Source organism: Ceratina calcarata, unplaced genomic scaffold (assembly GCF_001652005.2).
Source record: "Ceratina calcarata isolate Rehan_Ccalc_2016 unplaced genomic scaffold, ASM165200v1 scaffold379.2, whole genome shotgun sequence".
Classification (NCBI taxonomy): domain Eukaryota; kingdom Metazoa; phylum Arthropoda; class Insecta; order Hymenoptera; family Apidae; genus Ceratina; species Ceratina calcarata.
The window spans coordinates 266,325-281,816 of NW_017161115.1; the positions used below are offsets into that span (position 1 = coordinate 266,325).

Sequence of the window (15,492 nt, forward strand, 5' to 3'; positions counted from 1 at the left end):
TTGTTTGCGTTCCTTGACGTAGACTCTTAACAAAAACTGATCTATGGATTTTGATCTTTCGATCTCGAATAAAAATCTGACCTTTAAGAAATGCAGCAGTACAACTTTCACACTACGTATAACTTTTTATTCAAGGTTCGTAAGATTTATGCTGAATGGATTTTTTATTTCGTCTACCAGCGTTCAGAGGAGACGGGGCATTTATTCAGTGACGATTACGTCAATCGAATCTCGATTATAATTATAACTAGAGATTCTTAATTTAGTGTTCATTCATAAATCATTTTTCTCGTTATTTAAAAATCTGTTTTGGTTATTGAACGGAGATAAGGACGCGGCTAACGAGTACGTCAACAAGTGCGCAGATGGAAAATTTCCGACGGTTCAATCAACTTTGACTTTTGAAGAGTCAAAAGCAAGACAACTTTATCGTAGAAAATATTTGAATTTTTCTGGTCTCGCTTTATCTTACAATATACACGTGCGAAATAATCGTGAGGAACGATAACGACGAATTGGGTCAGAAAATTTTCCGCTGCAAGCTTTCGATGAAAAAAGAAAATCTGGCCTCAGCAAAGAACAATACGTAAAAAGAGAGACGACACGTACGAATCACGTCTGTGTCAGTCACGATGCTAATGTCGAGCAATTATCATACGCGAGGCCGCTTTGCGTGAAACTATCAATAGCAAGGTTTAACTTTTAAAAAACTTTATATACAATTTATGGTCTTTTTCCATTACAAAATAACAGATCGTGTAAACCGACTTTGTTTGCTACCAGAATTTGATAAACTTATCTGATTGCACAGCTAATCTTGGCACAAATGTTTTTGCATTTAGATGAAGACTTCTCGTAATCGAAAACATATAATAATAGATCAAGTGCTAACAACATAAAGTTAGATAATAATTGAACTGTTTTAATAATTATTACGTACAGATAATTTTACATGATTGTGACGATATACTGTGAGCGCTTAATGTGAGATAATAATGATAACAAGACCCCTATTATTTGCATTGATGATTGTAACTCCCTGGCGTTTTATATTCTAATGGACTACAATTATCCTATTCGCAATAATCACGGTTGGAATATTAATACATGTACTTTGTTGCAACGAACGACGGAAAATTGCGTCTCTATTTTTCAAGGCCGTGCCAGATTGTTTCTGTTTAATATTTCCACGTGGCATTTTGCAGCACGTGGAATTGTTAATTTTGTTATGAGCTCGCCTTTGAATGATCGTTAATTTTTATTTATCATTGCCACGTCGCTCGTCTTCAGGGTCAGCGCAATCGTTTCTATTTCAGTTTCCCATTGCATAATTCTTCGCTTTATTTCTGGCACAATTTCGTTCCAACTTTGTTTCGTTCACGTTTCGAGGATGAAGCGATTCGATTTAAATATTTTCATTGAAGAGAAATTCATTGAAAGAGAAACAGTATTTCCTGTTTCTTTCAAGTTTCCTCGATAAGACGAGCACCTGAAAATTCTCTCCTCGTCTGAATCACCCACTCTCTCATTGTTCATCCAAGAATAACGCGTGAACGTGTAGGAGGAGGCATTAAAAATATAGAATAAAGAAGTGGGAAAAAGTATTGTCGATCAATCGGGATCTCGAGCCGAAGTGGAATCGCGCGAAATTGAGGAGGGGGCGAAGAGGACAAATGCGCGCGCACTCGCGAGGCACTCTATATATGACGTCACTGGAATAGGTCGCGAAACACTCATCTGACGACTGCATTCAGAAGTCGAGGAACCGTGACTTCACGCCCGTGACACACACCGCGATTACCGCACGCACGAGACTTCAGGTACGAGATCACGTTCACAGCCTCTGCCTATCTTATCCGGAAGCTCGTCAGCGTCTATACTTTCCTTATAGTTCATCTCTATCAATTTTTTTATAATAACAATAAATTAACAAATATGGTGATAACAAATTTTTATTATAGATGTAATATTTAATCTTTGATTAAGAAATTTATAATTATTAGTTCATAGTTCAATTTTTTATCTGCTTTATTTTAGAAGCAATCAGATTGAAGTTAATAGAGAATAAATTAAACAAAATTCTTCGTCAAGAGTATTTCAAATAAAGATAACAATAATTGCAAGATAGATAAACTTATTATTGGTTCCTTTATTGGAGGAGAAAAAGAATTGACAGGATCATATTATTTTTTCACTTGCTTTTTTAAAAACCGAATTTACTACAATATCCAGAATACGTATTATTAATCTTAAAGCAAATACTATATTTTTCGCCAAGAACGTTTCGGATCACTCTTCGTAGATAAGAGTCTTATCAATTTTTACAAATCTTCGGGTATCATCTAAAATGTGCTTTTATCTTTCGAAACAGAATTTCACAATGTAACTAAATTAAGAATTAAATACTGTAGATATTTCGAAACAGTGTAACAATTTATTTTTTCTCTCTCTTGGTTTGGTCGTTGATCAATTATCGTAATCTGTTTTCTATAAAAATGTTTATTAGACTAAAAATATAAAATTAAGCAGAACATGAAAAGCTGAATGCAAATTGCAACACATAAATGATACACTTTTTTTTAAAACTCTTTTTATTATTTTATATCGAACTCCGCAGTTTAGTCATTGTTCAACTGGAGTTTCATGGCAATTAATAATGTAGACACGCTGTTTGCCATAATTTATCTCTATGGCGGAGAGAACGCATGGCTGTACTACTTGCACGTAGTAGTCACGTGCACTTATCAGCCAATGGAAAATTACTTAACTCATGGTGAAACGTTTGATATCCGCAATAATATCATACGTTTCCAGTATATTCTCGCGTTCCCATAAATCAAGAAATAAATCCCACTTGCAAATTCTACATCCAGGCTTTCTATGGAAATTAACATAAAAATCCTTGAATTTTATCAGGTCTTAATTGATAATCGTTATCGAAGATGGCTGAATCTTTGGAGCAGATGCCAAAGTCGGAGACGATTCGACTTCGAGAGCGTTACATCGGGTAAATACTAAAATACTCGGTCTTAAATCGACGGATTTCGACGTAGGATTTATTTTACAGACAAGCTTGCAAATTGTTTTACAAATCGAACCCGTTGAAAATAGTACGAGCCGAGAAACAGTACATGTACGACGAGAAAGGCAACGAATACTTGGATTGTATAAACAACGTCGCTCATGGTAAAGCAAGAACCAGTTAAAAAGATCAATTTTACTTAGAATCTGGAGTGAACGAATGAATTTACAGTGGGTCATTGTCATCCGACGGTGGTGCGCGCGGGCCAGCAGCAAATGGCACTGTTATCTACCAACAACCGTTTCCTGCACGACGATTTGGTGATCTGCGCGCGTCGTTTGACCTCCATGCTTCCGGAACCGCTCTCGATCTGTTTCCTGGTGAACTCTGGCAGCGAGGCCAACGATCTCGCTCTTCGTCTCGCTCAGACTCACACTAAGAACAAAGACATCATCACTCTGGACCAGTAAGTAACATTCTCACCGAGAGTCACTGCTTTTTTGGCTTTTTAAACGTGCCTGAAAAAAGAAACAAGCTCTCTATTTCTCCCTCTCGCGAACGATTTTCCAGGTAGCCTCCCTTTTCCCTTTCGTCGCAGGCAAAATTCAGTGAGTAGCCATTAACGAACGGAGACGACGATTATTTCAGGCTATGACGATTTCTCTGCCAGATTCCCGATTCGACAGCTGACTAATAGCTTGGGTTTTCTTTTTTGCTTGTTTGCAGCGTTATCGACGAACATGGAAGACAGAAGCATCTGACGAACAAGTCGAAGTCGTGATCAGTGAAAAACACACCGTCGCCACATAAAGCAATTGTCGTTTTAGGTGACACTTAGGTGCCACACGACAAGCGAAGGAAGTACCAACGGAGGAGAGATCAAAGTAATTTTATATCTTATAATAGAGATGATTCAAAGCGGACGACGACGTCGGGGCTACGTCGAGATTTCTTTTCGTTTTTAATTTTTTTCCCCGGCGACGGTCGATGCGACCACGAAGAGGATAGAATGACATTTTCAGGACCGCCGGAAAGAGAAAGGACGCTGCTTGATCGCAGCACCGTTGCACGGGAACGGTGCTTAGAGTTAGAGGTAGATATAACAGTTGATAGAACAACGTTGTTCTTTCTTGATTTTAGTGCTTATCACGGCCATTTGACCTCGATGATCGATATATCGCCGTACAAGTTCAATAAGCCGAACGGACCTGGCAAGAAGGACTGGGTTCACGTGGTAAGGAACCTCTCAAGTCTTAAAAATCAATATGCACGTGTTATGACATTAAAATAGTAGATTGTGTACCTAGGGCGCAAAATAGGGCATTCTAGCACTGGCACGAGTGTGAATTTCGCCCTCGCTTCGCTCGGACGACAAATTCACACGAGTGACAGAATGCCCTTTGGGCCCGTGGTGCACATACTATTTTTTTTGACACTCCGGGCGCGAAATTCGGTTTCTCGTGCATGTTTAGCGGGCGCAAAATAGCACATTCCCGCCCTAGGGCGGAAAATGGTTCCGTACCAGTACAGTGTAGGATAAGATGGTAAGACATTGTACGAGTATGGTAAATGCCAGCCGGAAACGCGAAGAACTTTGTAAGGTATACGGGCAGCCCGATAACGACGGCAACGTCTAAAAATCTCGAGACGTGCTGCGTTTCGGGAACATTTTAAAACAGTACAGCTCTGGACGTGGAAGAAGCTGGTCGCGACCCGATCAAATATATATCTTTAATATACTAACGCAGTGTCGGTCATTTTACCGTGCAACACGCTGTTTGGTCGATTTGCTTGATATTATACTTTTTTCGTATGTCGGTATGTGAAAATATACTATTATTTNTTGAAACGGAGAATTTCTTTCACTCTTGTTATATAATTTCTTTATATCAAATCTGCAGTCTGTTCGTTACATAGTAACCATATTAATGATAATTAATTTACTCTTGTTATATAATTTCTTTATATCAAATCTGCAGTCTGTTCGTTACATAGTAACCATATTAATGATAATTAAATATTGGATTATAGGCACGTCAGAGAAGCTGGAGGTGTTTGTATTGCTGACGAGGTTCAGGTCGGTTTTGGAAGGGTCGGCAGCCACGCGTGGGCCTTTCAACTATATGGCGAGGACGTGGTTCCGGACATAGTCACCGTGGGAAAGCCCATGGGCAATGGGCACCCCGTGGCAGCGGTCATTACGACCCCTGCGATTGCTGGCAGTTTCAAAGACACCGGGATAGAATATTTCAACACGGTAAGAGAAAATAGACTTCTAGTCTTCCATTACAATGTTTAAATTTCATGCATTTATAATAAATAAAAAAATATATTCAACATCTGGGAAATATGAAATAAATGAATAAAATTTTATTGTATTTTTTTATTGAAAGCAAAACTCACCCGTTTTTTCAGTACGGAGGGAATCCAGTGTCCTGCGCCATAGCTAACGCCGTGATGGAGGTGATGGAACGAGAGAATCTTCAACAGAATGCGGACGAAGTCGGCAAGCATTTAATGGCGGAGCTGAAGAAGTTGGCCTCGCGACGGAAGATCGTCGGCGACGTCCGCGGCGTTGGATTGTTCGCAGGGATCGAATTAGTGCTCGACAGGGTGAAGAGGACTCCTGCGACTGCGGAAGCGAAGTATGTGGTCTCCAGGATGAAGGACAGGAAGATACTGATAAGTAGCGACGGTCCGGACGACAATATTCTGAAAGTGAAGCCACCGATGGTGTTCACCATCGAGAACGTGAACGATTTGGTGTCCACGTTGGACGAAGTGCTCGGGGAAGTCGACATCGAAAAAGTGAGTATTTGAAATTGATTCTAAAACAGAGGAAATGTTCTACGAGTGACTCGAGACTCGTAACCAAGTCGTTGAATGACGTGAACGAGGGGACGTGTGAAAGCGTGGTGCAAGTATCGGGAGCCGGAGTTGAAGTGTCACAACTTCTGAAACTGCAGTCTGTTTTTCTGAATGGGATGAGTAAAACGATTGACTCTGCATTTGGCGATAAGGCGGCTAGATAAGCACGCGCTGCATTTTTATCAGCATACGTGCGCGTGTCTCGTAGATCAATGCACTCTTCGTGCTTACACAGCGCTTTCTAAATTACGTCTATACGGATAGCAGATTTTTAACAAATATTTTACAGAGATTGCGATTCAACTTGATTTTCAATTGAAAAACATCCTGTGTTCCAGGAATATGAGCCCGCGACGACGATCCTGAAGGCAACGATCTCACAAATGGACGTTGAAACAGAGAAGGCCGCGTGTCCGAATGGGAAGCCTGTGTTCGTTCGCGCTAATTAACGTTTGACCACCCTAATACTCGTTCATACATACTTATGAACCAATTGTACGCGGCGTATTTAAAGTATTATTTCCTCGTGAAATGAACGATTACCACCGTTACATCTGTCGTGCAGATTTATCAAAATGAATAATACGAATAACGTAAGAATTGGCCAGAGAGAGATGAGACTAGATTTAATTAAGCGTCGGCTCGTGATATTACAATGTAAAAAATATACCTAAATAAACATTATTTTTACATGTTAACTGGTTATAGAAAACATTCGGAGTACAGTGCATGATGTAACAATTATAATTATTGTACGTTCGTGAATTTTCCTAGTCGCGATAACTTATGACATATCATTCATCGCCTGTTTTAATTAAAATGCAGTGTTCTAAATAAGATCAAGTTTGATAGTCTACTGCGAAGGACACGCGATAAGTGAAGAAGCAAATAGACGAAGGAACATATCTCAATTCTCTAGGATGCAAAGTTTAGAGCTCGTCGTGAACTCGCGACCCCACGTGTCTCTGTTTAACATATTGTGACCAATAATACCACTCCTTTTACACTACACGTGCTCTGCGTATCCTGAATATTCTTAATTATATTTTTAATTATATCTACTGCGCAAAGATCCGCCGCAATTGTTCCTACCAAATTGTGTCCAAGCAATGATTGTTGGTCCTTTGAAAATTTTTGAAAATTGAAAAGATCTGTTTGAATAAATTTAGATTCAGATCGATAGAACGTGACCTAAGTAGGTTATCAATATGCAAGGAGGTAAAAATGCAACTGCAGATTACATGTCTCGAGGTATAGAAGAAAGTTCACGGAGTATCTTTCCCCAAGGATGGAAGACGCTGACGCGACGTAATTATGATTATAAATATGTTCCGCCTGAATCTGATCGGTGTCATTTTCTAGTTTGCTACGGATTTCGACATGTGGCTTCCTCTGACTCTTCTAGTTCTTGGTAAGTGAAACCAGCCGTTCTCAGTCAGACACTCTTTCTGAGTCGCCATTCCACGATTCTCGAACTTTCAATGCCTTCATTTTCATAACGACGATTAGATTTAAATGAAAATAAATCCTTTTGGGTTTCGCAGCGGGTTTAGTTTCGGCCGACTTCGAGCATGGCTGGAAACCCGGGCACGAGTACACCTACCTAGTCCGGAGTCGCACGCTGACGGGCCTGCCTAAATTATCAGATCAACACGAAGGTGTCCTGATTAAAGCACTGCTGACGTTACAGGCCAAGGACTCGAACAAATTGACCGGTCAATTGACCCGCGGTCAATATGCTCACATCTACAAGTTGTTGCCGAAGGGATGGGAGACGGAGATATCCGACCAGATGTTGGAACTCGTCGACCTGCCCTATTCCGGCAAATCGTTCGAGATCCTGCTTAAGCACGGCGTGATCCGGGACGTGGTGGTGGATCGTAGCGTTCCTACATGGGAAGTGAACTTCCTGAAGAGCGTCATTAGCCAGCTGCAGGTGGACAGCCAGGGTGTGAACGTGATCAAGACCAAAGAAGTACAAGCGCCCAGCGACAACGAACCGTATGGTTCGTTCAAGGCTATGGAAGATTCCGTGAGTGGGAAATGCGAGGTTCAGTACGACATCACGCCGTTACCTGGCCACGTGCTTCTGGCGGAACCGGAATTGGTACCGATGCCTAATCTGAAGGGAGACGGTCTCCATATCGACATCATGAAGACGAAGAACTTCGACAACTGCGTTCAGAAGATGGAGTACCACTTCGGTATCACCGATAACAAAAAGTGGGAACCCGGCACGAACGGCAACGGGAAATTCCTTTGGAGATCCGCCACGAGCAGAGTGATCATCTCTGGGAACTTGAAGAGCTTCACTATTCAATCTTCGGTGACCACTAGCAAGATATTCGTCAGCCCGAGGTTCTGGGATCACCAGAACGGATTAGTGGCCAGCAGAATGAACTTGACTCTAGGAGGGATGAAGCCGATCGCGAACCCTCTGCCGTTGGTCAACAATCCGGAGTCTACTGGCAACTTGGTGTACACTTTCGTCGATCCTCGGGACGGACACAGGATCCCTAGGCGCATTGTGAACTCGAACGAGATCTTAACTTCGGACAGCATCAGTTCCGTTAGTTCCAGCGAAGAAACTAACAAGAAGAACGAATTGAACCTTCGTAGCTTCGCGTCGAGTGCCTCCGACTCCAGTAGCTCGATTTCTCTTAGCAAAGAGAACGACTTCTGGCAACCGAAACCATCCTTGGAGGACGCTTTACATATTCCTCTGTTGCCCGAGTTCCTCAGCGGCGAGGGCAAGAAGAAGAACGAGAACGAAGACGTCGAAGACGCCAAACAGCTGATCATGCTAATTTCCAATGAAATAGAAGACCCCAGCGAGATCACTACGAAGAACACCCTCGACAAATTCGTGGGACTGTGCAACGGTATTCGCATGATGAACAGAAATCAGATAGCGACACTCGAGAAGAACATGAAATTCTCTCGCAACGAGCTGAAATCGAAGGACAAGTCAGCGGCCACGAAACAGAACGCGTGGGCGGTGCTGAGGGACGCCGTCACCCAAGCTGGAACCGGACCTGCCTTGTTAACGATCAAGAACTGGATCCAGAAGAGCGACATCGGATACTACGAGGCTGCGGACGTCTTGTCTAGAATCCCGAAAGCTGTTCGCGTGCCCACTGCGGAGTACGTCGAGGCCTTCTTCGTAAGTGTCGACCTCTTCGAATACTATTTTATTTATTTGTCAAACGAGCTAAAAACTCTTTTATGCATACGAAAATATATATCAAGTAGAGATATTATACAGGAAATTATTAATAAAATAACAATATTCTCAAACATTTTTTATTTATCATAGGAATTGGCAACTAGCCAGGAAGTGAAAGACGAGCCAGTACTTGAAAACGCGGCACTGATCGCGCTTGGCGAGTTGATTCGCATTTCCCTTGTGGACGGGAAGAGCATCCACAACCGCTTCCCGGTGCACACCTTCGGCCGCCTCACGTCTAAGCACGACAAAACTGTCGAAGACAAGTATATACCATATTTGGCCAGCGAATTGAAAGCGTCTGTCCAGAAAGGTAACAGCCCAAGGATCCAGACTCTGATCTTAGCTTTGGGTCTCACGGGCCATCCGAAGATGTTGTCTGTCTTCGAGCCGTACTTGGAAGGCAATGAGAAGATGACGACGTTCCAAAGAACATTGATTGTTTCCACTTTGAGTGTACTGGCCGAGATCAATCCTAAATTGGCACGTTCGGTCCTCTACAAGATCTATTTGAACACCATGGAGAACCATGAGCTCCGTTGCACAGCCGTTTTCCTCTTATTGAAGACCAACCCGCCGTTGAGCATGCTGCAACGCATGGCGGAGTTCACCAACATCGATACGAACAAGCACGTGAATTCGGCGGTGAAATCGTCCCTCGAGAGCCTGACGAAGTTGAGTAACCCGGAATGGAAAGACCTGGCAAAGAAAGCACGCACCGCTTCGGAATTGTTGACCAAAACCGATTACAGCTATCAATTCTCCCATGGAATCGCGACCGACATTGTGGACAACAAGCGAAACATAATTAACGAGCTCGTTCTGAATTACATCGGCAGTGACGACAGCTGCATACCCCGTGCTCTGTATTTTGGCCTGTATTCCACTTTCGGTGACATGAAGACGCCACCGAGCGAATTGTTGATCATGATGTCGAGCGTGAAGACTTTCGTCGAGACAAGCTTGAAGACTTTCAATCAGGACAAAGAGACTGTCAAATCGATGGTCGATACGATCGTCAAGGAATTGAATATTGTTGCTGACAAAGCCACGCCTTTTGAAGGAAACTTATTGTGGAGCTCGAAATTCATAATGCAGTTCATGCCGTTCGACAGGCACACCATCGACACACTTTTGCAAGGTGAATATTACTCACATGATTTCAAGGGGTGACGAACTGGCAAGCCATTTATGACTTTTGCCCCTAGTCTTCTCTCTTCAGCTTTTACTTCTCCTATGCCTATTTACTATTTTCTATGGCGTTTTGCGACGACATTTTTAATATTGAGACAAACAATTTAATTTTCTTTAGGATTTTATTTTATCATACAATTTCTAACAAGAAACTAAAAAAAATTGCTATTCATCGAATTAGAGAACGTAATTTTTAACTGTTTTATTCAGGTCACCAATAAAACTTGTATCTTGTTATTGCATTTTAGGGCTCTTGAAGAGTTTGATGGACATTAAGCAGGAAAACTACATAAATATGAACAAGTTAGCGTCGTACGACATGACCCTGGCATTCCCAACCGAAACTGGCTTGCCATTCATTTACACTTTGAGGGTGCCGATGCTCTTCAAGATCAGCGGAACTGGTATGGCACAAATGAACAAGGACTTGAGCGTGAAAGCGGCGGGCAGTGTGCGACTGGTCTGCGCGAAGAAAGTCCAGGGCAGAATCGGCTTCGTGACTCCGTTCGATCGGCAACTTGTCGGAGCCGGCGAGGACGTGAACCTGCAGACCTACATACCCGTGAAAGCGACGTTGGAATTGAATATCCCGCAGCATAAAATCCAGCTGAAGACCTGGCCGCTGAAAGGAGAGGAGAACGCCCGATTGGTGCACCACACTATCCGCCCGTACACTTTCCGTCGGGACGCTGACACCTTGAAACAGGCGAAAAAGGGCAAACACTGGATAGTGAATGAAGACGTCCCGGAACCTATTACCGTCTTCGACCGATTCAGTTTCAAGGTGAATGCTGCGGCAAGTCAGTCCGACGATTATTGGGACATGGATTTGAATGACTTGGTCAATTACGTAATTGATCCGTGGACGTCGGACAACGGCGATTACCGCGAGACGGAAGTGTTATTAAATCTGAAGGACGACAAAGAGAAACCGACGATACTGACGGTGGCATGGAACTGCTTGGACTTAGGATCTACAGACGTCACGAACTGGAAAGACATGGCTCAGGCCGTGGAACCAACCAACAAGGATCCCGACAGCGAAGCTCGTAGGAAGGAGTTCTTGGAGGAAGCAGCTAAAGGCATCAAATTGGCTAAATCGAGAGTCGTTGACATCGAACTGCAGACCGCTGGTAAAGATCGAGCTTCCAACGCTCTTACTTTAGCCTGGTCCGAAAGCAATGTCGAGAATAAAGGCCGGATATTGATGTACTGGAACCTCGACTCGCCTAAAACCGAAATTTGCGCAGATGCTAGAATTCACATGAAACCAGACACTGCGCTCTTTTACGATCAGGCTATAAAGTCTATGCCCAAAGGAGAATTCGACATCGACGTTCGCTATGGAGAAAGATGCACCAGAGGTGATAGAATAAACATAAAGGGTAAACTGACTCAGAGCAATGGACTGAGGTCCCGTATCAAGAATACTGCCCTCGCGAAGACGTGCGAGGAACAAATGAAACAGGGCAACAAGATCTTGCGAGCCTGTCAAAAAGCAGCTGACCTCGCCATGACACCTGACGATCTCCAGATCTCCGCAGACATCAAGTCGGAGACCTTACAGACTCTGGTCAACGGTGCTCTCAGTCTTATTGACAACAGCGACTACGTGGGGATGAACGTGGACACTGTGAAGCCTAGGAACGCTGGTAAAAATAAGATCGACATCGAAGCCTCCCTGTCCCACGACCTCGAGACGGTTCAGATGTCTATATTCACTCCTACGATGAACGTCGTGATCGACGATATAGGTCTGTCTACGCTTGGACTTGACATAGACGATGTTCTGGACATTCCTGAGCAGAATTTGAACATGAACGACCTCGTGAACGAGGATGATGAACGTAAGTGTCCTAATGAATAGACTGTCTTCAAGATTTGATATTTTTTAAATTGGTATCAGAAATGCTTTATTTCGCATGAAAATGTCTTGTAATGAAAAATGTGGATATATGATACTCCTATACGTTGAAAACGATATAACTCGAGTTTGCTTCTTGATTTTTACAGCCACTTGCATGTTGGACAAAACCAGAGTAGAGACTTTCGATGGCAAGGACTATCCTCTGAGATTAGGCAATTGTTGGCACGTAGTAATGACCACGTTCCCGAAGATGGATGTTGAGAAACCCAACGAGAAGCTCGCCATCCCTGAGGATAGCAAAGTGAGCATCCTCAGTCGAGAAACGCAGGACGGCCGCAAGGAAGTGAAAGCTATTCTCGGAAAACACGAGATTCTGCTCCTGCCCGGTTCGCCCCAGGTCCAGGTCACAGTGAACGGCGTGAACACTCAGATAACGCAAGATAAGGTCTACCAGGAGAGACAAGGCGACGATGTCGTGTTTGAGATTTTCAAAGTCGGCGATCAGTCCATTCAATTGGTTTCCGAGGAGTACGACGTGGATCTCACCTTTGATGGAAAACGTCTCATGATTCAGGTGATTACTTTTAAAATAACGAAAGACATGTAGATCCTCTTCGTCGCTATGAATAATAACGAATTTGAATCCGTCTGTAGGCATCGGAAAGGTACCTGGGATCGCTCCGTGGTCTCTGCGGTAACTACGACGGCGACGCCCACAACGATTTCACCGGCCCCAAGAATTGCATCCTGAAGAAACCCGAATTGTTCACCGCCAGCTATGCCCTGACTAAGGACGAATGCGAGGGCGAGTCACTGGCCAATGCGAAATCGATCCAAATCGAGGATTGCCTCCCCCAAAATTGGAATCGGGCGAGTAACGTGATCAACGACGTCGAGTCTGGTCGCAAGAACGCGGAACAAGTTAGTTGGGGATACCGTAAGAACGCGCAGACGGGAGAGAAACAGTGCACCACTCACAGGACCAAAATTCATGAAACCGGCGACAAGATCTGCTTCACTACGCGTCCAGTGACGTCCTGCGTCGATGGCTGCTCGGCCACCGAGACCAAGACGAAGAATTATCAATTCCACTGCATGGAGAAGAACGAGCGTGCACTCAGCCTGAAAAAGAGAATCGAGAAGGGTGCCAACCCTGATTTGAGCCAGAAATCCGTGTCCCTGACTCATGCCTTGACCGTGCCCGTTGCTTGCAAGGCCTAAATTTCACATACCTGAGCAGTAGATCTAGTTGACCTCACCTTTTTATCCTTTTAGTAATACTAGTAGTTTTTGCATTTAGTCTGTGACTCAATTTTAATAAAATTTTCCGTTTTCAATACTTATACCACTTATTTTCTTCTTTATTCTCGCCTACTTATCTTATCGTAGAATTTTTGCTTGTTACCTGAACGCGACAATTTCTCGGGAATCGTGGTAGACACGGAGATTCATGAATGGGACACCTTAAATGGAACTTATCCAAGTGGCAATCCATTTTCTGAATTTTCTCACAAATCTCATCCTCTTTCGTACATCGGCCTTCCTGTTCAAATTCTTTTCGTAAACCAGAAAGCAGATCTTGCCCTTGTCTTCTTTTACTGGCAGACGGTGACGGTGGTTCGTACGCTTGGGACAGAGCAATGTCCATGTATATACGATTCCATTTACGTATTATCTCCTCCTGCATTTCGTACGGTTCGCCTAGATTTACAACGGGATCTTTTGCAATGTCAAGTATCGTATAAGTAGACTGTAGATTTTATTCATTTATAAGACAACTGAACGTAAACGTGTAATAAAGTAAAAGTTCAGAATATGAGAAATTGGATGCACGTCTACAACTTCGAATAATAAAAAGAAGCATATTTTTCGAAACGATACCACAAACGTTTTATTTTCCACAAATATCCACAGCTTATCCATAAGAATTTTTATAAACGATAATCAGAATTTACTTCTATAAACTGGTACGCAGCCTGTCCTCCGGCTCCTCTCGACCTCTCGAATTTCCCTCTCGCATCGCTCGTAATGTGTCCCCTGCAGCACGAGCGATGGTCTTCTATCGATCTGGCAATCCTTGCACTTTTCCCTCGGCTTCTTCTTCTTCCAGCGCACGTACCGTTTATACTCCAAGCACTTTAGCATCTCCTCTATCAGAGTGAACTGCGTCCCATCGATTCTCGTGATCACGCCCGGTCGTTGCGCCGTTCTTAGCAAATGGTGAAGCTAGAACGAGGTAATTCGGGTAATCGCCACTTTTATGGTTTAGGTCTGTTTCATGGGGTGTCCCAATGGAAGTTGCCGAAACTGCTGCTATTTTTATATACGCATTTAATAAAGAGTCGCAATTTTCTTAAATACAGAATGACAATTTTAAATAAATATACAAATATTATATGTGTTGAATAATTTAGCAGGGTTGGCTTCCACAAAGATAATTATTTATTAAAACTAGAAAAGATTTTACACGCGTCTATTCAGCAACCTTCTACTTCTCGTATTCGCGCTGGACTAAACGTACAGAGATTTGAAACCATATACACTGTACGCAAGACAAAGGGACAAAGCGTTTACTGTATTAAATAGAAAAACCCCGCATGGCAATAGACGGCCGCGACTCGACCTACAAAAACTTGTTATGATATACCATAATCTATTATTATAGACGCGGGGAACGTACGACTAAGAATAAACTTATAGCTAAATATTCGTCGTTTCAAAATATTCTTAGATCACTATGAAAATCTAACAATATGAAAAAGAACGTTCGCATACTATTAATTATTTAACGTAAACTGAATGATTATACTCGCTTGTAATTAATTTATACCTTAAAGAGGATGAACAATGTCCAGTGCATCGACTCGCGCTCTATCACGGCTTGCATGTGGTTTATCTCTGCCTGCCTGAATTTATTCATGTTCTCGATGGCTTCCTCGTTCTTCGCGTAGACTTCTTTCAACCATCGCTTCATCTTCTGAATGTCGCGGACCGTTTTTCGTATCCAGTAGCCGCGCCAGAACGCCTGGATTCTCGTAGCCATCGCGTCGTAATAATCCTGCCACATTTGATGGACGCTGTGGATCAGGTATCGATCCACGGCGATCCTTGTGTGATAACCGCGCCAGTGACGTTGAATAGTGACTGCGCTCTTGTGCAGCAAACGGAAATGGTTGCGAGTGAAGATTCCGCGGATCCACGCCTAGCAGAAATAGATAATCGCAATGTCGAAGGGTTGGCCGATGCATTTTATACGTAACTAACTATGTGTGCCTCACATTCACCCTTACGATTAGAATTGTACTTCGTATATAC

At 43.0% G+C, this 15,492-nt stretch overlaps 3 protein-coding genes across 3 annotated transcripts in view; 2 read left to right on the plus strand and 1 right to left on the minus strand.

Moving 5' to 3' along the window:
• The first annotated feature begins 1,713 nt into the window (after positions 1–1,713).
• Positions 1,714–6,588, plus strand: LOC108625872 (alanine--glyoxylate aminotransferase 2-like). Its single transcript, XM_026814345.1, has 9 exons — positions 1,714–1,820; positions 2,917–3,007; positions 3,068–3,186; positions 3,254–3,488; positions 4,163–4,312; positions 4,599–4,623; positions 5,040–5,279; positions 5,438–5,830; positions 6,229–6,588. Exons 2-9 carry the CDS (start codon positions 2,943–2,945, stop codon positions 6,337–6,339), a joined length of 1,338 nt encoding a protein of 445 aa, XP_026670146.1. The 5' UTR covers positions 1,714–1,820; positions 2,917–2,942; the 3' UTR covers positions 6,340–6,588.
• Positions 6,589–7,191: 603 nt separating this feature from the next.
• On the plus strand, positions 7,192–14,052 carry Vgn (vitellogenin). The gene is made up of 6 exons (XM_018026256.2): positions 7,192–7,301; positions 7,435–9,053; positions 9,207–10,257; positions 10,559–12,157; positions 12,324–12,751; positions 12,832–14,052. The coding sequence occupies exons 1-6, from the start codon at positions 7,271–7,273 to the stop codon at positions 13,396–13,398; spliced, it is 5,295 nt and encodes a 1,764-aa protein (XP_017881745.1). The 5' UTR covers positions 7,192–7,270; the 3' UTR covers positions 13,399–14,052.
• A 69-nt stretch (positions 14,053–14,121) lies between these two features.
• The window catches only part of LOC113464460 (spermatogenesis-associated protein 17), a 2,891-nt gene continuing 1,520 nt past the window's right edge, over positions 14,122–15,492 (minus strand). Inside the window, exons 2-3 of the mRNA XM_026814346.1 lie at positions 15,008–15,379; positions 14,122–14,403 (exon numbers count right to left, since the gene is read on the minus strand). Of these exons, the coding sequence (XP_026670147.1) occupies positions 14,122–14,403; positions 15,008–15,379 (654 nt within the window). The remainder of the gene's footprint in view (positions 14,404–15,007; positions 15,380–15,492) is intronic.

What these genes read in the sequence shown, in the direction of transcription:
- LOC108625872 (XM_026814345.1), top strand. Translation starts at nt 2,943, where the DNA reads ATGGCTGAATCTTTGGAGCAGATGCCAAAGTCGGAGACGATTCGACTT. An exon ending in CTTCGAGAGCGTTACATCGG is followed by an intron (nt 3,008 to 3,067) that starts GTAAATACTAAA and finishes TTTATTTTACAG; the next exon opens with ACAAGCTTGCAAATTGTTTT. An exon ending in CGTGTTATGACATTAAAATA is followed by an intron (nt 4,313 to 4,598) that starts GTAGATTGTGTA and finishes GGTAAATGCCAG; the next exon opens with CCGGAAACGCGAAGAACTTT.
- Vgn (XM_018026256.2), top strand. Translation starts at nt 7,271, where the DNA reads ATGTGGCTTCCTCTGACTCTTCTAGTTCTTG. An exon ending in TCTGACTCTTCTAGTTCTTG is followed by an intron (nt 7,302 to 7,434) that starts GTAAGTGAAACC and finishes TGGGTTTCGCAG; the next exon opens with CGGGTTTAGTTTCGGCCGAC. An exon ending in GAAAACGTCTCATGATTCAG is followed by an intron (nt 12,752 to 12,831) that starts GTGATTACTTTT and finishes ATCCGTCTGTAG; the next exon opens with GCATCGGAAAGGTACCTGGG.